General features: G+C 42.9%; 2 protein-coding genes across 4 annotated transcripts in view; one reads left to right on the forward strand and one right to left on the reverse strand.

Annotated features, from left to right (window-relative positions):
• The window catches only part of FAM168A (family with sequence similarity 168 member A), a 198,909-nt gene extending 176,825 nt beyond the window's left edge, over positions 1-22,084 (reverse strand). Inside the window, exon 1 of one of the 3 annotated variants that reach the window (XM_055282898.2) lies at positions 21,740-22,084. The gene's annotated coding sequence lies outside the window, so the exon portion shown is untranslated. The remainder of the gene's footprint in view (positions 1-21,739) is intronic. The other 2 variants (XM_055282893.2, XM_055282896.2) reach the window with 2 other exon arrangements.
• Positions 3,026-3,617, forward strand: LOC129484097 (non-histone chromosomal protein HMG-17-like). Its single transcript, XM_055281504.2, has one exon. It carries the CDS (start codon positions 3,198-3,200, stop codon positions 3,615-3,617), a length of 420 nt encoding a protein of 139 aa, XP_055137479.1. The 5' UTR covers positions 3,026-3,197.
• Positions 22,085-23,838: the final 1,754 nt, after the last annotated feature.

The raw sequence follows: 23,838 nt of genomic DNA on the forward strand, positions 1-23,838 counted from the left end.
ACTTGAATGGGAAACCTGAGACACTACCTAACAGCTAACCTGTGCTGAATTGCATCACAGAATAGAGAAGGCAAAAGTAATCCCTTCAGGAATAGTTTAACGAATCCACAAATCTACCAATTTTGGAAATGGAAGGAATGAAGCTAGCATCACTGGGCATCTGCTATATGCCAACTACTGTACACATATTATTTCTAATCCTCCCAACAACCCTCTGAGGTAGAACAGATATGCCTTATTAACAGGTGAGAATTTAAGGCTCAGAGAAATTAAATAACTTGTCCATGGTCACACGGCTACTTAACTAGGATATGAATTAAAGTCTCTCTGACTTTAAAATGGAAGCACTTTTAACCTTGAGCAAATATTTTAACAAATTATTTGTTGTTATTTATTTTTGCCATTTTATTCTATTAGCAGAGCCCAATTTAAAATACTTATATTAAAAACCTGTAAGATATCAGATTTAAATGCTACCTGATCCTTTTACAAAGTTCTAACACTGTGAGGCAGTCATGGGCGGATGCAGATGAACTATAATCTCATCATACAATTCACTTTCAGAATTCTCCTTTGATCCTCTCAACAAACTTCTGAGGTATGACTCCACCACCACCACTTTACACTGAGAATAGGAACTAAAACCCAGAACTCTGACTACAAACTCATTGCTTATGCAGCCTGATCACAGATCACAATGCCAGACTTAAACACAGGCATAAAGAACTCAAAAATCCGCCGTGGAGATCTTTGCTTATTTTTGAAGAACATCTGTTCATAATTAACAGCATGTGTAACACTGGGCATGAGGGAGGGAAGGTAGAGCAACAGAAAGTCCCTTAGGGCCTTAAGCTGCCTAAATGTAAATTTTCCTGTTTCAAAAACACTGGAAGCCCATTCATTGGAAGAGAACAGGAGCTCTAAGTGACAGAAATGCATTTTGGCACTCTGAACTCCTAAATGTACTCTAGACCACCAAGTGAAAGCTTGCTGGTAATACTGGCTTCCAGGGATTGAGGGCCTACTATGCATCAGACATTATGCTAGGCTCTTTATATACATTAATCCTAATCTTCTTCGATGGTCCTTTGGGAAGATGGTAGAATCCCTGTTTCACAGATGATTAAACTACAGCTGAGAGGTGAACTGACTGAATCCTGATTGATCTGACCATTGTTTAATCTATAGTGATAGAAAAGCCGATAGGTGGTTGCTTAAATGGGGGGATATGAGGAGAACGAGGAGGGAAAGACTTCAAAAGGGCACCAAGAAACTTGGGAGGTGACGGATATGTTCACCATCTGCTTTGTGGTGATGGTTTCATGGGTGTATATGTATGTCAAAACTTAGCAAGTTGTACATAAAATTTGTATCACTTATTGTATGTCAATTTTACTTCAATGAAGCTGTTTAGGAGAAAATACACTCACACACAAACACACACACACAATTTTCTTTTTACTAACCACTGACTACAACCCCAGAATATCTGCCCTAAAACTGTCTGATCACAGGGAGGCCAGGCCAGAGTTCTTTCCCTAACCAATTTAGTTTCAAGTTTATGTAAACGGTTAGTAAAACATCACTGAAAGTTTTAAATACCCAAGAATAACAAATTATTTCCAAGCACTCTACAGCATTTCAGAATACGTTTCCATACAAATGAAATGTTAATTACAAAATGTAGCCTGGTAAAAGAATAAACAGTAAAGTCTTTGGCATCACACAAACCTGGACTGAATCCCATCCTTGCCTCTTACTATGAATCTAATCAGGTTTCTAAATCTGTATTCACCTTCTCATTTATAACATGAAAGTGATAGTAACAATGCTATCCATCTTAGTCAGTTCAGGCTGCTGTGTATGTAACAGAATACCACAAACATTTATTTTTCACAGGTCTGGAGGCTGGGAAGTCCAAGATCAAGGTACTAGCAGATCTGGTGTCTGGTGACAGTCAGCTTCCTGGTTTGCAGATGGCCCTCTTCTCACTGTATCCTCACACAGTGGAAAGCAGAGAGAGAGAGGAAGTAAGCTCTCTGGTGTCTCTTCTTATACGGGCACTTATAGAGCTCCATCCTAATGACCTAATTACTTCCCAAAAATCCCACCCCAAACATCACACTGAGGATTAGGGTTTCAACATATGAATTTTAGTGGGATACGCTCAGTCCACAGCACTACCATTTTCTGAAATCATACTATGTGCCAAACACTGAACTAAGCACTTTAGTTACTTCCTAACAATTATATAATGTAAATACCATTATGTCTCCATCAAATGGATAGAGAAAATAAGTTATAGAAAGATTAAGTAACTATATAATATAAATGCCATAATTCTCCACCTAATAGATGGAGAAAATAAGTTATAGAAAGATTAAGTAACTTTGAAGGTCACACAGCAAGTAAGTACAACAGCTGAGATTTAAACTCACCTTACAAAATTATTGAGGAATAACTGGAAGAAGGAGGTAAAATATCATCAGTGTCAGTAAAGCATGAATAACAGAATTCCCCCCACCCACCATTTAGAGCAAGTTTTGCTAAAGAAATCTAGTGTAATTAAATGGAAATTTGTTTAATATTCCATAAATTAACTTTTAACTGATGAAAGCTAGTGGTAAGCAATTTATCCAGTTAATTCCTAATTCACAGTCTACAAAGTAACTATTATTTTTCTCTTTTACTAATGGAGAAAATGAAACTCTGAAATGTTAAATAACCTTCAATGGTGGCACAGATATAAGCTGCATCACTTGGATGCAAGCATAAGTCTTCTGACAAGAAATGAGTCTCTTTCTAGTTCAGCTTGTTGCTATCCAAGCCACTCAGAAGCAAACTCAATAATTTTTCAGATACCGTTCATTTAGGTACCTTAAGCAGTATCTTGCACAACAGCACAGAATCAAAGTTTCATGGATCTGAACTTTAAAATCTTTGCCCTGATACATGTTTACAGTGTTAGCGCTTCATAAATGACATCTACACACTAATATACTCAATATTTTCCTCACTTATTTCTGGTTTGGGTAAGAAAACTGATGCTACAATCAGTCAAAATATAATTGTCAATGAATAAGTAAAAAACAAAAACCAGAAGAGGTGAGAACGACCCCCAGACCAACCAAAGCCTGCGCTCCGCTGCATCCCACACCCAGTGCCTACGTCCCGCCGCCGTTGCTGTCACCGCCACCATGCCCAAGAAAAAGGCTGAAGGGGATGCTAAAGGAGATAAAGCCAAGGTGAAGGATGAACCACAGAGAAGATCCACAAGGTTGTCTGCTAAACCTGCTCCTCCAAAGATAGAGCCCAGGCCTAAAAAGGCCCCTGCAAAGAAGGGAGAGAAGGTACCCGAAGGGAAAAAGGGAAAAGCTGAGGCTGGCCAGGAGCGGGATAACCCTGCAGAAAATGGAGACGCCAAAACAGACCAGGCACAGAAAGCTGAAGGTGCTGGAGATGCCAAGCGAAGTGTGTGCATTTTTAATAACCGTGTACTTCTGGTGACTGTACAGTTTGAAATACTATTTTTAATCAAGTTTTATAAAAATGCAGAATTTTGTTTTACTTTTTTAAGCTATGTTGTTAGCACACAGAACATGTCATTGTTGTTTTGAGAGGAAGCGGCATATGTCACTAATAAAATGTCTCCAACGCTGGATTGATGTGGGGAAAACACCTTTCCCTTCCAGTTTTGAGAGACTTCCTCTTGGCTCCCAAGAGCAGGGATTCCCTGACTTTGACACACATGGCCACTTTGGCACAAAAGCCTTGTGCTATAGAAAACCAAATTTGGTGTTATGCCCTCTTCTCCCTTTCCACCTTTCAGCTAGACTTAACTCCCTTAAACCCAGACATCTGTTGGGACCTGACCCCTAATCATTGGTTATCAGTGTGTCAGGCAATCTGGACTTTCCAGTGATGCCACTGAGATGGCACCTGTCAAAAGGGCAGTGGTTCCGTTTCTAGATTGCGGATCTTCAGGTAAATTCTGTCACTTTCACTTCACTTCCTGAAAGTCAGGGTCAGCTCATGAAAAGTTGTTAAACAACATGTTAAATGTGAAATGTCAACCCTCGCTCTAAACTTTCCCTGTTCAGAGCATCAGATGAAGACTTCATTGGGTTTTATAGTGGCTTTCTGATTTTTGGTAGGCCATTAAAGAAGGGAGTTAGAAAGTTGTTGTATACGGTTAACGATTGTCTGCACATGTCCTGCCTGAAATACCATGATTGTTTATGGACAGTATCTTTAATAAAGCTGGATACAGTTTGGCTTGGAAAAAAAACAGAATATAATACTTGTATACCACATTTATGAGCTAAAAAACAGAATACTTGTATACCACATTTATGAGCTTCTTTCAAATGTATTAAATTTCAAAGGTGGATATAGATATGACTGTCCCCATTTTAAACGGGAGAAAACTGAGATTCACAGAGTACTTAAACAACCTGTCCAAGTCAGACAGCTAGTAAGTGGCTGAGCTGGGATTCAAATTCAGTTCTTCTGACTCCATGTCCAGAATTGTCCACACATAAGACCTAGTCTTCTTTCAAAAATAAGCTCAGGTCAGTCTTCCTCCAAGAACTCTTCCCTGAAAAAAGTTTTTAATACCCCGTCTCTGCTACTTATTTTATAACATCTATAACACTGAACTGTAACTTGGTTTTTGTTTTTTTTTATTTTGAGATGGAGTCTCCCTCTATTGCCCAGGCTGGATTGCAGTGGCGCAATCTCGGCTCACTGCAAACTCCGCCTCCCGGGTTCAAGCGATTATCCTGCCTCAGCCTCCTGAGTAGCTGGGACTACACGCACGCGCCGCCATGCCCAGCTAATTTTTGTATTTTTAGTAGAGACGAGGTTTCACCATGTTGGCCAGGATGGTCTCAAACTCCTGACCTCGTGATCCACCCGCCTCGGCCTCCCAAAGTGCTGGGATTACAGGCATGAGCCACCGCACCCAGCCAACTTATTTGTTTATACCTTATCTCTGTTGCACCTGGGAGCTCCTTGAAGACAGCAACTACACCTTACTCATCTCCGTGTATCATCAAAACCAACCTAACACAGAGGCTGATATCCACATTGACTAAAATAATGCATAGATGCATAAGCGATTATTTTTGCTTGCTACAAAGACTCTAATCAGCAAAATATTTTGGGGAATCCTAATTAAAATTGCCTGCCAGAGGCTGGGCGCTGTGACTCATGCCTGTAATCCCAGCACTTTGGGAGGCCAAGGTGGGTGGATCACGAGGTCAGGAGATCGAGACCATCCTGGCTAACACAGTGAAACCCCATCTCTACTAAAAATACAAAAAAAATTAGCCAGGCGTGGTGGCACACGCCTGTAGTCCCAGCTACTCGGGAGGCTGAGGCAGGAGAATGGCATGAACCCGGGAGGTGGAGCTTGCAGTGAGTCGAGATCGCGCCATTGCACTCCAATCTGGGGGAAAAAAAATTGCCTGCCAGAAACTACTAATGGCTTAATAGGGTAATTAAAAACCCACATTTCTTAAAGTCTCAATCTTTCTACCATCAAATAGTTAAGTCAAATCTTATATTTCAGTTGTAAAAATCAAATACACAAGCATTTGATACAATTTGGTTTTATAGCATTCGTTTTACATTATCTACAAATTAAAACTGACCAAAGGTTAATAAAGAGGAAACTTGGAAGCAGAAAAAAGAACTCTAGACTAAGAGTCAGAAAAGCAATCATAAGGTCCCATCTTCTCCATTTACCAATGTGATCTGCATTCATTCCAAGTGAGATTCCAGGGATCTGTCATAAATCAAGTTCTTTCTGAGTCTCATTGTGTCTACTGTGTACACAGCTCCACTGACCCAGCTATGGGCAAAGAGTATAGGAAAGCTACAAGAGAGTGGGCTGAAGTAGAGTAGAGACAACACAAGGGGCAGGGAGCAAGGGGCAACAACAATGATAGAAGACACTCTATTAAAACTCAGCCCAGGCCATGTGCCAGGCTCATGCCTACAGTCCCAGCACCTTGGGAGGCCAAGGCAGGCGGATCATGAGGTCAGGAGATCAAGACCATCCTGGCTAAAAGAATGAAACCCCGTCTCTACTAAAAATACAAAAATTAGCTGGGCAAGGTGGCGCACGCCTGTAATCCTAGCTACTTGGGAGGCTCAGGCAGGAGAATCGCTTGAACCCGGGAGGCAGAGGATGCCGTGAGCTGAGATCGCGCCACTGCACTCCAGCCTGGGTGACAGAGCAAGACTCTGTCTCAAAAGCAAAAACAAACAAACAAACAAAAAAACTCAGCCCAGAGCAACATGGAGTAACTGACTCATTGGGAAATTAAGGCTGTTAATAGGCCAGTTTGAAATGATGAATTCACCTGACATGTCTTTACTGATGCCTATTCTGTACAAGGTCCCAAGATGGGCTCTGAGAATAAAAGGATGATCAGATACAACTCCTGTCCACTGCAAGTGGAAGAGAGACCAACAAATAATAAATGGATAACCACAATCAGAGTAACCCAGAGATGGGGTACCCAATCCCAACCTAGGAAATCATGGAAAACCTTCTGGAAAAGGTTACCTCCTAGGCTGAGTCTTAAAGGCTAAGTCAGAGTAGACCAACTAAGAGTAACAAAGAGATATCTAGGCCAAGAGAACAGCACGTGCAAAGACAGTGAGAAAAGAGGCACTGCACATCTGAAGAACTACAGACATGGTACAATGCAAACTTCAGTACGTTTTACTGGAGGTAAAATGTACAAGCCAGGAGGAGAGACAATAAATGACAATGGTGAGGAAGTTGGGGAGAGGATCTTGAACTACCTCAGATACCATATTGGGAAACCTGGGCCTCATCTCAAAGGTTTTAAGTCAAAAGTTTAACACTAACTCCTATCTAGGAGACAGTGTCCCTACAATGACACTTGGTTGAAGGGCAGGCTTTCAGACGTGCTCATTTTAAAGGGTGTTGGTTTTTCCCTTCAAAATTATACAGCCTGATCAAAATGTAAGTAAACACAAAAAATATTTTTAAAAACACTCCTTTGCTTCTGGGGCAGGGGATTATGGAGAAATACTGTACCTCCTCAATGATGATTGATCTAGTCAGAAAAAATTTAGAAAGGGGTGTTTTTTACATTCACTGACTTTTTTTTTGAGACACTGTCTCACTCTGTCACCAAGGCTGGAGTGCAATGGCATGATCAATGCTCCCTGCAGCCTCGACCTCCTGGGCCCAAGCGATCCTCCCACCTCAGCCTCCCGAGTAGCTGGGACCACAGGCATGTGCCATCACTCCCAGCTAATTTATTTTTATTTTTTTGTAGAGATGTTGCCCGGGCTGGTCTCAAACTCCTAGTCCCAAGTGATCCTCCTGCCTTGGCTTCCAGAAGTGCTGGGATCACAGGTGTGAGCCACCATGGCTAGCCCACTGACTTTTTTTTTTTTTTTTTTTTTTGAGACGGAGTCTTGCTCTGTCACCCAGGCTGCAGTACAGTGGCGCAATCTCGGCTCACTGCAAGCATCGCCTCCGGGTTCACGCCATTCTCCCACCTCAGCCTCCTGAATAGCTGGGACTACAGGCGCCTGCCATCACGCCTGGCTCATTTTGTTTTTGTATTTTTAGTAGAGACAGGGTTTCACCGTGTTAGCCAGGATGGTCTTGATCTCCTGACCTCATGATCCACCCGCCTCAGCCTCCCAAAGTGCTGGGATTACACACGTGAGCCACCACGCCTAGTCCACTGACATTTTTAATTGAGAAAGAACTATCAACCTCAGTGAACTCTCCAGAACAATCCAATCTGTTTCAACCAAAAACCACAAAGTTTAAAAAGATGATAGAGTCCGAGCACTTTGGAAGACCAAGGCAGCAGAGGATTGCTTGAGGCCAACAGTTCAAGACCAGCCTGGGCAACATAATGAGACTTCATCTCTACCAAAAAAAAAGAATGATGGAGAGTCAAAGTTCATACCACACCTCCACTAGTTCACCAAGAAATCCAGGCAAATAGCCAAAGTTTGATCTCTGTTGCCAAGAAGAGATCAAGTAAGCTACAACCAGAAAATAGGTCCCAAAATACAGAAACCAATAAAGTCAGCGCTTAATTTCTCTAATAAAGATGTTTTAAAAGACAAAACATTATTCCTTCTTCATATACTGAAAGTCACAATAAATTCCATACTTCCACTCTAGAAAGATAACATTAATAACAGCTACCATTTATTGAATAATTAATATTTGCCAAGCACTGTGGTAAGTTATCTATGAATTATCTCATTCAATCCTCACAACTACATAGGAATTATGTACTATTATTACTACACTTCCCTTTTAAAGGTTACAAAAATGAAACACAGAAAAGTGTAGTAACATACCCAAGGTCTCATAGCTATTAAGAGAGTAAGCCAGAACAAAGTAGATGCAGTATGTATTTCTAAAGAGATCATTAACAATCTAGGGAAAATTCATCCCATTAAATTTCTTAGACTACTAAATATCCAAATTATTTAAATAGTTTTACATTTATCATCAAGAAGACTGACCCTGGCCAGGCGCAGTGGCTCACGCCTATAACTCCAACACTTTGGGAGGCCAAGGCAGGAGGATCACCTAAGGTCAGGAATTTGAGACCAGCCTGGACAACATGGTGAAACCCCATCACTACTAAAAATACAAAAACTACCTGAGCATGGTGGCACATGCCTGTAATCCCAGCTACTCAGGAGGTTGAGCCAGGAGAATCACTGGAACCTGGGTGGCAGAGGCTGCAGTGAGCCAAGATCATGCCACTGCACTCCACCCTGGGTGACAAAGTAAGACTCCGTCTCAAAAAAACGAGATTGACCCTTTCCCCATAGCAACAAATGGTGACCAGATCCTAGCGTGCAAAACCACTGCATTACTCTATACTTTGTAGTACCAACATGCACATTAGCTCAGAGTGGGTGAGTTACATCCTGCTCTGTAAAAACTGGTTCACTCACTTAGCACTGGCTCAATCACTCCACAAAAATGTACTAAGCCCCTGCTAGGTTCCAAGTATCAGGGATATACAAATAATCAGTGAGACACTGTCTCTGGAAGGCAGCATGTCACATAGGAAAAAGCACTCATATGTTTTGGAGGCAGAAAAGTCTGGGGATTAAATCCCACCCTAGTCACTTATTGGCTGATGGGCCTGCATAGGCTCAACATCTCTGAGCCTCTCTTTTCTTACACATAAAATAATTATGACCACCACAGCAGGGTGCAATGACATACACCTGTAGTCCCAGCCATGCAGGAGGCTGAGGCAGGATGATCACTTGAGTCCAGGAGTTCAAGACCAGCCTGGGCAATATAGCAAGACCCTATCTCAAAAAAAATAAAAAATCATCATCATCATCTTTTTAAATGTCTAACACTAAAAAATACGGCCACATACACACAGAAAAATTGTCAGGTTTAAGTAAGATAAGAGGGCCTAGCACAATGTCGGTACACAATGAATGTTAATTTCCCACCCCCAGAACAAAGGTTCCAGGCTATACAGGGGTGTTAACTGGAAGACAAAATAATGTTTAACACTGTGACTTGTCTAGACTACTTCTTTCTCCATTCTCCTCTGTCCAATCACAGTGAAAAACCAAAGTCATTACACAAGATTATTTGCCTATGGCTACATCTGTACGTTTGTCTTTTTCTACTGTAAATGTACCAGGCTAAGGGTAGGGAGACCTAATACACCTTAAAAATCACTCTTACACATAGCTATGGATAGTTCTCTAAAAGCCACTTCACACCTTTCCTTAACCACAAAGTGGAGAAAAGTAAGCACCAAGCCCAATTAATTTTCTAACATCCTGACAAAGTTGTGAAACTGTTCAACTCTAAAGTTTTTTTATTCTACTAAGGCGAAGAAAAAATTGCATTCACATTGGCTTTCAAAACAGTATTTTTAGTAAAGGTTTGACAACATCAGCCATTCCCCCAATAAGAAATAAGTAAAGCCTAGAAACATAATAATATCAACAAATAAAAATATATCATTTTATACTGAATCAAGGCAGTGACACCAAACTGTAATGGTGTCATTGCATTCTTCATGGACACATTAAAAAAAAAAAAGAAAAAAAACTAAGTTTCAGTTTCATTAAAGAATGTCCTTGCCAGACGCAATGGCTCACACCTGTAATCCCAGAACTTTGGGAGGCTAAGATGGGCGGATCACCTGAGGTCAGGAGTTCGAGACCAGCCTGGCCAACATGGCAAAAACCCCGTTTCTACTAAAAATACAAAAATTAGCCGGGCATGGGTTCGGTCGCCTGTAATGCCAGCTACTTGGATGGCTGAGGCAGGAGAATTGCTTGAACCCAGGAGGCGGAGGTTGCAGTGAGCCCAGATCGCACCACTGCACTCCAGCTGGGGTGACAAAGCGAGACTCCGTCTCAAAAAAAAAAAAAAAAGAATCTTCCGGAAGTCGTAAAAACTATTAATTTTACCCAGGCACAGTGGTGCAGAGCTGTAGTCCCAGCTACTGGAGAAGCTGAGGCAGAAGGAGCACTTGATGCCAGGAGTTCAAGACCAGTCTGGGCAACACAGCGAAACTCCATCTCAAAAAAAAAGTATTAATTTTACTAAATCTTAATCCTTAATTATACATCTGTTTCATATTCTATGTGAAGAAAGGGAAAAATGGAATGTACATTTAAAGCATTTTTTTTTTTGAGATGGAGTCTAGTTCTGTCTCCCAGGCCGGAGGGCAGTGGCGCGATCTCGGATCACTGCAACCTCTGCCTCTCCAGTTCAAGAGATTCTTCTGCCTCAGCCTCCCGAGTAGCTGGGATTACAGGCACATGCCACCATGCCCAGTGAATTTTTGTATTTTTAGTAGAGATGGAGTTTCACCATGTTAGCCAGGCTAGTCTCAATCTCCTGACCTCAGGTGATCCACCCGCCTCGGCCTCCCAAAGTGCTGGGATTACAGACGTGAGCCACCGCACCCAGCCTCACATAAAGCATTTCTGCTGCATATTAAGGTACAAGAATTGTCTCAAAGAAAAGCACTAAAGCACTTGTGCAATTGAGTTGCAAACTGTACAAGCTGCTTTTTTTTTTATAAACACCATTTTTACTTGAAAAAACGACTGGCAGAAAAATTATGATTATTCAGACTTGGATGTTTGGCAGACAATTTTTTGAAAATGAACAATGTGAGACTGTCTCTTCAACGAAAACAACTGTCAGTATTGGTTGCCAATGATAAAATTTGAGCTTTCAAGTGAAAATTAGAAAAGACTTGTCTGATGAGTGGTGATATTAACAAATGTGGGTTCTTAAACATTTATACAGTTCAGAAGATCTGCACATGGCCAGGTGCAGTGGCCCACATCTGTAATTCCAGCACTTTTGAGAGGCTGGGGCAGGGGTATCACTTGAGCCCAGGAGTTGGAGACCAGCCTGGACAACACAGTGAAATCCTGTCTCTACGAAAAACTACAAAAATTAGCAAGACACGGTGGCCTGCACCTGAAGTCTCAGCTACTCAGGAGGCTGAGGTGGCAGGATTACATGATGATGTGAGCCCAGGAAGTTGAGGCCAAAGTGAGTCGTGAATGCACCACTGCACTCCAGTGTGAAACCCGGTCTCAAAAAAGAAGCTCCACAATAACTCAGTAATATAGACTGAACTGCCTCCCCTCAAAATTCATAAATTGAAGCCCTATTCCTCAATATGATAGTATCTGGAAACAGATCCTTTGGGAGATAATTAGGTTTAGATGATTTATAATTAGGTTTAGATTAGGTCATGAGGGTGGGGCTGCCATGATGGGATTAGTACTTTTAAAGAGACACCAGAGAGCTTGCCTGTTCACTCGCACTTATTCTTTTTTTTTTTTTTTTTTTGAGATGGAGTCTCGCTCTGTCGCCCAGGCTGGAGTGCAGTGGCGCAATCTCGGCTCACTGCAAGCTCCGCCTCCCGGGTTCACGCCATTCTCCTGCCTCAGCCTCTCCAAGTAGCTGGGACTACAGGCGCCCGCCACCACGCCCGGCTAATTTTTTGTATTTTTAGTAGAGACGGGGTTTCACCGTGGTCTCGATCTCCTGACCTCTTGATCCGCCCGCCTCGGCCTCCCAAAGTGCTGGGATTACAAGCGTGAGCCACCGCGCCCGGCCCACTCGCACTTATTCTTTCTCTCTCTGTCTTCTCCCTCTCCAATCCACCATGTGAGGAAACATCGAGAAGGTGGCCATCTAGATGCCAGTAAGAGAGCCCTAACCAAAAACTAACCAGGCTGGAACACTGATCTTGGACTTCTTTCTAGCCTGCAGCACTGCGAGAAAATAAATTTTTGTTGTTTAAACCACCCAGTCTGTGGCATTTTGGTACGGCAGCCTGTGCAGACTAAGATATTCAGTGAACCAATATTTTCCAAATGACCAATGCATAATGCTACAAAAATTACGCATGGGGAAAAGATCTAACAACGCACGAACAGACTAATGGTTTTTCTTGGAGAAATAAGCAAATTAAAAAAAAAAAGAAAAAAACAAACCAATGGATTTTAATGTAAAAGAGCATGAAAAGCTCAGTGGTATGGTTCAGACTGTACAAGGCAATGAACCTTAACAAACTACCAATTGTCAAGTTTTGGTGTAACATGGGCGTCCAACCTTTTGGTTTCCCTGGGCTACATTGGAAGAAAAATGGACTTGGGCCTCACATAAAATACACCAACACTAACAATAGCTGATAAGCTGAAAAAAAAAAAAGAAAGAAAAGAAAAAAAAAAGTGTGTATAATTTTCATGATATCCACTACAGATAAGCAAAAAAGTCCTCACATTCAAAGGGCTGGACATGACTGGTGCAGTATCAAAGAGGAATATCCACAATTATATAAAAACATTCCTCCTTTTGGCTGGGCACGGTGGCTCACGCCTGTAATCCCAACACTTTAGGAGGCCAAGGTGGGTGGATCATGAGGTCAGGAGTTCAAGACTAGCCTGGGCAAGATGGTGAAACCCTGTCTCTACTAAAAATACAAAAATTAGCTGGGCGTGGTGGCGCATGCCTGTAGTCCCAGCTATTTGGGAGGCTGAGGCAGGAGAATCACTTGAACCCAGGAGGCAGAGGTTGCAGTGAGTCGAGATCCTGCCATTGCACTCCATCCTGGGCGACAAGAGCGAAACTCCGTCTAAAAAGAAAAAGAAAATTCCTCCTTTGTGGGACTGGAATTTCTTTATATTCCATGCAAAACAACAAACTGTAACAGATTGAATGCAGAGGCAGATCCAATAAGATACTAAAGAGATTTTTTTAAATGTAAAATATTATTCTAATTTTTTACGTTTAGAATAATATACTTATTTTCATTAGAATATGGTAACATAGCTGAAGGCAGTGGCTCACGCCTGTAATCCCAGTACTTTGGGAGGCTGAGGCAGGAGAATTGCTTGAGCCTAGGAGTTCGAGACCAGCCTGGCCAACAGAGCAAGATCCTGTCTCTACAAAAAAATTTAAAAATAACCAGGCATAGTGGCACATGCCTGTAGTCCCAGCTACTTAGGAGGCTGAGGTTGGAGGATCGCTTCAGCCTAGTAGGTCAAGGCTGCAGTGAGCCATGACTGCACCACTGCAAGCAAAAGTTCTTTGGAGTTGTCAATAAATATGAATGTGAAGACACCAAAATGTTTGAGAAACTATTGCTACATAGCAATAAGCAAGAACACACTATACCTACATACAAGAACATAAATGAGTCTCACAAATATATATGAAAAGCCAGTCATATCTACGAAACGTCATAAACAGGCAAAAATAATCTACATTATTAGAAGTTGTTGGTTTCCTTGGAGGAGGAGATAATGTTCCCTTTCTTGATCCGAATGCTGGTTATACATTTTGTGCATTTTTTTCTACGTGTTATACAAACCTCAATTTATTTTTAATTTATATTTTCTATATAAATATACACACATCTGCCTTATGCTCACCTACAGAAGTTTTGTTAACACTGGTCGAGAGTAGAACTGACACATACCCTTTTTTTTTTTTTTTGAGACGGAGTCTTGCTCTGTCCCCCAGGCTGGAGTGCAGTGGCGCGATCTCGGCTCACTGCAAGCTCCGCCTCCCGGGTTCATGCCATTCTCCTGCCTCAGCCTCTCCAAGTAGCTGGGACTACAGGCGCCCGCCAACACGCCCGGCTAATTTTTTGTATTTTTAGTAGAGACGAGGTTTCACCGTGTTAGCCAGGATGGTCTCGATCTCCTGACCTCGTGATCCGCCCACCTCGGCCTCCCAAAGTGCAGGGATTACAGGATTGAGCCACCGCGCCCGGCCCTTTTTTTTACACAGCTCCTCGGGTGATTCTAAAGAGTAGCCAGGGCCGGGCGCGGTGGCTCACGCCTGTAATCCCAGCACTTTGGGAGGCCGAGGCGGGTGGATCCCGAGGTCAGGAGATCGAGACCATCCTGGCTAACACGGTGAAACCCCGTCTCTACTAAAAATACAAAAAAATTAGCCGGGCGTGGTGGCAGGCGCCTGTAGTCCCAGCTACTCGGGAGGCTGAGGCAGGAGAATGGCATGAACCCGGGAGTCGGAGCTTGCAGTGAGCCGAGATCGCGTCACTGCACTCTAGCCGGGGTGACAGAGCGAGACTCCGTCTAAAAAAAAAAAAAAAAAAAAAAAAAAAAAGAGTAGCCAGATACTACCTGTCTAAGTAGGTTGAAGACTACTGATTTAGGCTGGGTGCTGGCTCACGCCTGTAATCCCAGCACTTTGGGAGGCCAAGGCAGGCAGATCATCTGAGGTCAGGGGTTCAAGACCAGCCTGGCCAACATGGTGAAATCCTATCTCTACCAAAAATACAAACAATTAGCCGGGCATGGTGGCACGTGCCTGTGGTCCTAGCTACTCGAGAGGCTAAGGCAGGAGAATCACTTGAACCTGGGAGGAAGAGTTTGCAGTGAGTGGAGATTGCGCCACTGTACTCCAGGCTGGGAGACAAAGCGAGACTCTGTCTCAAAAAAAAAAAAGAAGACTACTGATTTAACAGCTTAAAACCAGGAAGATTTATATGTAGTACAACAAAAAGAACAATGGCTCTGGAGCAAGGCAGATCAGGTTTTTAAGTACCAGCTTTTCTTCTCTTACTAGCTATGCAAACAAATGCAAACTAGTTAATCACTATATGCCTCAGTTGCTTCAGTTTCTTCTTCTGTAAAATGGTCACAATTCCTTATACAGTAGAAATATGAGGATTAAATTCTATCTATAAGGAAAAGAACGCACCCAGCATACTGCCTGCCATAGACACTCAAATGTTAGGTGCCTTTTGTCTTTCCCTACTAATTCCCTACTTATCTTAAGGCCTAAGACAAATTACCCTCTTGAATCTTTTCATTCATTTATTTATTGAGATATAGTCTTGCCCAAGATAGAGAGCAGAGGTATGATCATAGCTCACTGTAGCCTCAAATTCCTGGGCTCAAGTGATCCTCCCATCTCAGCCTCCAAAATAGCTATGAACACAGGTGCACGCCACCACATCCAGCTAATTTTTTTGTTTTTTGTAGAGACTGGATCTCACTATGTTAATCAAATCGGTCTTGAACTCCTGGGCTCAAGCGATCCTCCCACCTTGGCCTCCCAAAGTCCTGGGATTACAGGTGTGAGCCACTGCACCCAGCTACCCTCTTAGAGTCTTAATTTCTTCATCCTTAAAATGAAAACAATGCCACATGACCAACCTAAGAACTATATATAAAATGGTACCATTATGTTTGCATAAGTATAAATAGCATAGCTGTTATCTACTGATAGAGACATTTGCTATCAACTCAAAGATAGAGGAAGACACATTAGAAAATTAAAATACTTAGAAAAATTATAAAAGAGAGGCTAGAAAAGAAATACAAGTTGAGGGACATGATCAGAAGGCAAATCAAGATCATAATCTCAAGTAGCCAGAGATTGAAGTTTACTGTGAAAAAATATATCATCTCAGGGTTCCTTCAAAATGTCTATATCTAAGAAAGAGCACAACCTATATCATCGTAAAATAGGCATATTCTGAAAGGAACCAGACACCTGCCTAACTGGCAGGAGGAGGAGGTGTATTGGAACTTTACAAACTGAGGTTTTCTCAGAGTGTCTTCATACGGAAAATAATGGCTCATTTAATAAAATGTTAAACTTTTAGATAAACATAATTTGACAAAAAAATTCTATACCATTGTTTTCAATACTAAAGATATGCATAACTGTCCAAGGAACTAAATTTAACAAAATAAAGCAAGAAATATGAACTTGGTTTAGTCTCTTTGCTCTTCAATATTTTACAACTTTGAGTTGATTTAACATACCAGGGGTTGGCCAGCTATGGCCCGCCCATGGCCTATTTTTGTATGGCCTGTGAGTTTTACATTCTTAAAACCACATAAAAGGAGGAGAAAGAGAAGGGGAGGGAGAAGGAATGGGGAGAAGCAAGAGGAGGGGCTTCGGGAAGGAGAAGAATGGGGAGGGAGATGGGGAGATGAAAGGGAAGGGGAGTGGAAGGGAGGAGAAAGAACAACAGAGGCCATATGTGGCACAAAATATTTTCTACAAAAAGCATTTGCCAACCAGGCATGGTGCCACATGCCTGCATTTGTAAGCACTTTGGGAGGCCAAGGCAGGAGGATCACTTGACCAGGACAACATAGCGAGATCCTGTCTCTACAAAAAAAAAAAGTGTTACTGGGTAATGGGACTAAAAACAATACTTTTGCTTCTTTTTACTTTTTGTAATTTCTAGTTTCTATCATGAGCATATATTATTTAATGGTGGAAGAAATAAAGCTTTTTTTAAAGTTAAAATATAAGAATAAGAATAAAGCAAGTCAGAAGAATATTTATCCTATAATTCTATTTATAAAAAGTTGCAAAGGTAAAAAACATACTGTTTAGGGATATGCACATATTTGGTAAAAGTATAAAGAAAAGCAAAGAAATGATTCACATAAAATTTAGGAAACTGTTTATCTCTGAGGGAGAGAGAAGGTGGGAGATTCAATCAAGTAGGACCTCACAGGAGGCTTTAAAGGTACTAGAAATCTCCTTTTTGTTAAGCTGGGTAGCAAGTAGAAAAGTCTTCAATTTGTTATTCTTTCAAGTTGTGGGCTTATGTTAAATATACTTTTATACATATGACATATTTTACAATTTAAAAAAAGGATATAAATGGGGTTGACAAATTAGAATTTGGGGGCTGTAACCCAGACTTTTCCACTGACTGCGTAACCTTAAACAAGTCATTTAACCTCTCAGAGCATAATTTTTCTTCTTATTTTATTAATGAGGAAGCTAACAGCTAACATCTGTTTAGGACTTTGGCATTTAAAGAACTGTTTAAAGTTCCTAGACTGTAAACATGCAAATATGCATGAGATCATAATACAAAATAATACCTCATTAATAAATATCACAATACTAAGAACTCATTGGTAGGGCACACAAGGCTATTCACCATTCTAGCCTCTGTCTATGTTTCTAACAATAAAGGCAACAACTAATTTTTTTTAATGTGTACTATAAAATATATTGTGTGAAATGCTTTCCATTGATTATCTTATTTAATCCTCAAAACAATCCTATGATATTAATTCTATTATCCCCACTTTACAGATGAGCCCATTGTGCCCAACGTCACACAGCTAATAGTAAGCGGTAGACAGACTTCAAAACCCACATTTAACCACAGCATTCATTTTGCCTCACTTTTCTCACCGTATTTGTCTATCTTTCCCGTGACACTGAAAGCTCCTTGACAACTGCTTTCTGTTCGTTTTTATTTCCCCTGGCACTTAGCAGACATTCATTAAATAAATAAATAGTGAACAGATATTTCATATATGTACAGTGTTTTCAGGACATGAACTGGTTTGTTCCCCCTTGACAGCCTTGTGAAGTATGAAAGTTTGATTGTGTGACAGGGTCTCACTCTGTAACCCAGACTGCAGTGCAGGGAAGCACGATCATGGCTCACTGCAGCCTTGACCTCCCTGGCTCAAGCAATCCTCCCACCTCCCTCCTGAGTATCTGGGATTACAGGTATACGCTACCACACCGAGCAAAATTTTTTTTTTGTAGAGACGGGTCTCCCTATGTTGCCCTCACTGGTCTCGAACTCCTAGGCTCAAGCAATCTTCCCAGCTCAGCCTCCCAAAGTCTGGGATTATAGGCGTGAGCCACTATGCCTGGCCAGTTTTTTTGGTTTTTGAGGTTTTTTTGTGTGTGTATTTTTACCTTTTTAACCAAATTTAAGTGTACAATTCAGTGGTATTAACAATGTTCACAATGTTTTGCAGCCATTACCACTAAATATGAAAGGTTTTTTGTTTGTTTGTTTGTTTTTGAGACAGTTTCGCTCTTGTTGCCTAGGCTGGAGTGCAATGGTGCAATTGTGGCTCACTGCCCACCTCCCCAGTTCTAGCAATTCTCCTGCCTCAGCCTCCCAAGTAGCTGGGATTACAGGCACGTGCTACCAGCTAATTTTTGTATTTGTAGTAGAGACGGGGTTTTGCCATGTTGGCCAGGCTGATCTCGAACTCCTGACCTCAAGTGATCCACCCACCTCGTCCTCCCAAAGTGCTGGGACTACTGGCGTGAGCCACCACGCCTGGCCATCTGAAAGGTTTTTAATGACTTGACTGAAATCACTCAGCTTTCAAGTAGTAGAACTGGGATTTGAATCCGGGACTCAACTCCTAAACTCATGGGCTATTCATTCCACCAAGGCTTCTGTCTACCAATACCTCCATCTGCTCTCTTCTCACCAAGATATCTGGAGGATCAAACGAGGTAAAGATACAAAAACACATTACTACTACACAGGTAACCACGGCTGTGGAAAAAAAAAATCCACCAACACATTTCTCCCAGGCACTTTTCATTTTGGGCTTTCAAAAGCTAGGGCTTTAATATAAATATCCCACCTCTAGACCAAGCCTGCAGATCTGCAAAAACAACGTCTAGACCTCAGAGTAAAGTTATGAGAGAAATGCTCGCATTAGATTACAGTCCCACTGAATTACAGGTAACTGCTCAAACCTGATCTTTATTATAATACAGAAAGCTTCCTCATTACAAAACACTTTCAATTCAAAGGGTAAGTCCAACGTTCCATCATTCTGCCCATTTTGGAGCTAAAAAGAAAAAAAGATTCTAAATTGTATTTTTATATGCTCAATTGTGAAAGCCAAGGAAAATGGTTTGTTTGCGAGCTAAATTCTGAAGCTTGAACAAAAATAAAAAGAATTATTTCGATCCCAATGGCGCCAATTTTATCGTCTTTACATCCCTCCTCATTTTTTTTCAGTCTGAGCTCTAATCAACAGCCACTTTATGTTTAACATATTATCACAGTTAATGCAATTAGGTCCAGAAAACTGTTTCTCTAAAGATCTTCCCTCCATTTGCACTCCTGTGTAACTTCCATTATCACCATTCTGCCCTAAGAATGAGCATATCGCTAAGGTTTAAATCGAATTTCTGATGAATAGGTGGAGATATTGTTTCTGTAGTTAATACAATGCACCTACATCAACATCATTCCCTAAAAAATAAAATAAAAATGACTCAATATGCTTTATTTATTCACCTCTGACAGAATTCTGATCACCTGAATTCCTTTGGAAGAAAATTCAATCTTTAGAAATACAGTCCAATTATTTTAAATCTTATCAATGTCAAAAGACAATCATATGGAAAAACTCCATCAGTACCAAACCATCTCACCAATGAATATTTATGACATTTCTATATTTCCTGTCTTCTCTCTGTTTACATAAAGCGGTGGTGCCAAGACTCATCTCAGGATTATTAGCCTGCAATACAATGATGAGCCTAATTGCCTTGCAAACCAAGACACTAACAAATGGCATCTTCAAGCAATCAATTTAAAGAGGGGGTAAAAAAGGCCCAAGTTCTTTTTGCCTATGTGCATGTTACCTACCTACAAAATAAATTCAGTCTCATATTTATCAGGCTCACTCATTAGTTCTCAAGCAAGGAATGTACCCTTAACAATCTCAAGCTCATCAAATCTATTTACATTTCAAAATGCCCGGCTAGTTTTTAAATGCACCAGGAGGAGAGGGGAAAGGAAAAGGCAGAGACATCATATAGAAAGATATCTATTACATTCCAGTTTATCTTCTCCCACCTTTAGTTTGGAAGTATGCTTTTTTCCCCCCAACTTACTTTTCATGATATACAAATAACAGAACACCCCCCCTCCTTAATTCTACCTTAACTAAATCCCCTTTCAACTTTACCCTTTGGGCTGACTTGACTTCCAAATTATACTAATATAAATAAAACAAACAAAAAGATCAACCGAACAGATTAAAATGGCCCCTAAGAATGAGAAGGTCTCTTCTGTGTCCCCTGCAAAGTCCCCTCTAACAGCCTTACTGCCTCTCGCCCAACCACAGCCACCAAGGCTGTCCGTTTAAGTATTCCAACCCTTAACCCTCATGTGTCTTTTGGAGGCCATCCCAATCCTTCACTACCAAAATAATCCAACCCATTTCCCCCCTGCTCTCTGGCACAGCTCACTGTCCCTCTCCATCCTCTCTCTCCCATCCATACCAACAACTCCAGGTCTCCCATTCCTTAAATTTCCCCTATGCCACCTCACCATCAGCAACCACCTCCCCAGGCCTACCAGCTCATCTCCGAAAGTCCTTCTCCAAAACTCCCTCTGCCACCTCGGTCAAGGGACATTTTCTTCAAGATACCAACCCCCAACTTTGCTCACCCCTGCCGCTATCCTTTCAATGAATGCAGCCCAGTGATGTTGTATGTCCCCTCTGCCTTGACCCTGCAACCAAGGAGCCACCATGCCCTTTCCAGTGATTGTAAGATCACCCTAAATCCAACCTATTGTGCCCCACACTCCATTTCCATCCCTGTCCTCCCATTTCGGGCCTGACTTCCAATGAGACCCCTTCCTGCCAGCTCACCATCACACTCCCCTCACTGAATGTCCCACCTCCACCAACTCCTATTCCAACCTCCATCAGTCCACCCCAGGAAACCCCCAAATTGCACTCCTCTGCTCTATCCTAACCCATGCTATTCCATAAGTCTCCACAAATTCCACCAGCCCCAGATGACAAACACCCACTTCAAGCTCGGGTCTCAACCCATGCCAAGCCCCTCACCCCCAACTCCTGCCACCTCCATCATCCTGCCCCAGGTCCACCCCAAATTCCACCCTCCTGAATTAACACTCCGCAGGGTCCTATCCAACCCTGTACATGCCACTCACTCTCCGTTGAAATCATTCCCCTACCCCTCACCCCAGCTCAGATCCCAAGCTGTCAACTGCTCCAGGCCAAACCCAAATCACCACCCTCATTCAGTCCCCTCCCCCATTAAAAGCCATCCCACCCTAGTCTCATCTTCCACCTTGCCCCAAGACCATCCCGAATTCCAACCCGACGCCCCCACCCCACTCTCCTGTCCCAGGTTGGGTTATTCTCCATCAAAAGTCCTCCTCCCTTGTCGCCCGCCCCCCAACCTGCTTGGGTCCCACCCTCACCCCACCCCCAGCCAGCGCCTGGACAAGTCTCCCCCGCCAGCCCGCCGTTCCATCGCGGCCTCAACCCCCTCCCCCCAACCTGCACGGGGGCTCCGCAGCCTCCCCTCTCATTCTCGCCAGCGCCACCGGCCCAGACTCAGGACCAGCGGACCGGGTGGCGGGGGGAGTCTCCTCACCGGTGAGCAGCTGCAGGCGAAAACGGCGGCGGCGGCGGCTGAGGCGGCGATGCCCTTGTCTTCTCCGTAGGCTACAGCGGCGACGCTCTCGCTCCCTCGCCCGTGTCCAGTAGGGTGGCGGATGGCGCGCGGGGACCGGAGCCGCCTCCTCCTCAGCGACTCGGCTCTGAATTCTCTGCAGCACCGCCGAGAAGCCCGACGGGTGGGGGGAGGGGACGCTCGGCTGCGGGAGAGGGAGGAGGAGGCGGAGGGAGGAGGCGGGGGACCGCTGAGAAGGGCAGGGAAGGAGGAGTCGGCGCAGCGCCACGACACGTCCCACAGCCTCAGAGCGCTGGGACCACAACTCCCGGCATGCCCTGCTTTAGCCCGCGCGCGGCCTGCGCCTCCCGCCGCGAGCCCGGTGCAGAGGAGCCGCGCCCTCTCCGGTCACGGACAATGAAATAAAGCCAACCATCCGCTGGCAGATTTTGTAGACTCAAAGACCACCTGTGAGGAAAGTCAGGTCGCCCGAGGCCCCATCCCCAAGGGGCCATACTCGCAGCGTCTCCATCCTCTTTGCATAGACACACACACCCCCACACACACTCACTCTCTCTCTCTCTGGACTACACTTCCCAGCATGCCCCTCAGCTTCCTAGTCTCCTTCCGGACCCTTCTCAGACCCGGTACTACAGTTCCCAGGGAGTGTGGTCCCTGCGAAATGCTGGGAGATGCAGTTCTCGGTTCTTCCTCCATGTTAAGAAAAAGAAGTGAAAGAGAGGAAAAAGGGAAGGAATACGCCAGCCCACCGAGGATGGGCCTTGATGGGCTAGATCACCTGTGATTCTGTTCTCTCGCCATCTCCGTTTCAGCTGTGTCTCACCAGAACTAATGCCGGAGCTTCCTCGCTGGTCTCCCTGCAAATTTGAGGACGATTCGGCAACTTGAATCCAGACGACAAAGGGCATACTTTTTGACACAGCTCCATTACTTTTAAGAATTTACCTTAAAAAGATAATCGAACAATTTCGAAAAGATGAATGCACAAAGTTGTTATATGACCTAGTTAATTATGAGGGGAGTAAATGTTCATCAGTAGGGTGCTGCTTAAATAAGGCGTGACATATACATACAATGCAATACTAAGGAGCCTTTAAAATGATGATATAAATCTATTGACATGAAAAGCTATTCACAATTTATTCTTCAGGGGAAAAAAATTGATTACAGAACAGCATGTCTACACGAGTACATTTATGTGAGGTTTTGACACAATATTCTATAAGTATGGAGAGATTTCAGGAAAGAGGTTCGCCAAAATATTAGCAATGATTATCTTGGGGGAAAGGGTGTCAGATTGCACGTAGGTTTTTTTTGTTTGTTTTTTTGAGACGGAGTCTGGATCTATAGCCAGGCTGGAGTATAGTGGGGCGATCGCGGGTCACTGCAACCTCCACCTCCCGGGTTCAAGCGATTCTCCTGCCTCAGCCTCCTGAGTAGCTGGGACTACAGGCGCGCGCCACCACACCCAGCTAATTTTTGTATTTTTAGTAGAGATGGGGTTTCACTATATTGGCCAGGATGGTCTCGATTTCTTGACCTCCTGACCTGCCCGCCTCAGCCTCCCAAAGTGCTGGGATTACAGGCATGAGCCACCGTGCCCGGCTGTAATTTTTATTTTCATATTGTTTGCATTGTTTAAAAGGAGCACATTACGACTGTTTTTTGTTTTCTTTTGTTTTGTTTTTCGTTTTGTTTTAATTGTAAGAGACGTCGTCTCACTATATTGCCCAGGCTGGTCTCAAACTCCTGGCCTCAAGAGACCCTCCTACCTCAGCTCTCAAAAGTGCTGGGATTACAGGCGTGAGCCACACTACACCTGGACAATTTTTTAAGCTGTGCTACTTCCAAAAAGCATAATTTCCAAATCTAACAACCTTTCTTTGCTGCCTAGATGCTTTCCATGGCTTCCCATTGCCTCATTCATGCTTCAGCACTGTGCCTGCCTGGTTTTAATAGTTCCACTATTAAAACAAATAATAGTAGTCACTTCCAATTCATAAAGTTGGAAGGGAGAATTTTCTCAATTTTCAATGCGCCTTCTCAAAATTTTTCCTTTT

Source organism: Symphalangus syndactylus, chromosome 6 (genome assembly GCF_028878055.3).
Source record: "Symphalangus syndactylus isolate Jambi chromosome 6, NHGRI_mSymSyn1-v2.1_pri, whole genome shotgun sequence".
NCBI lineage: Eukaryota > Metazoa > Chordata > Mammalia > Primates > Hylobatidae > Symphalangus > Symphalangus syndactylus.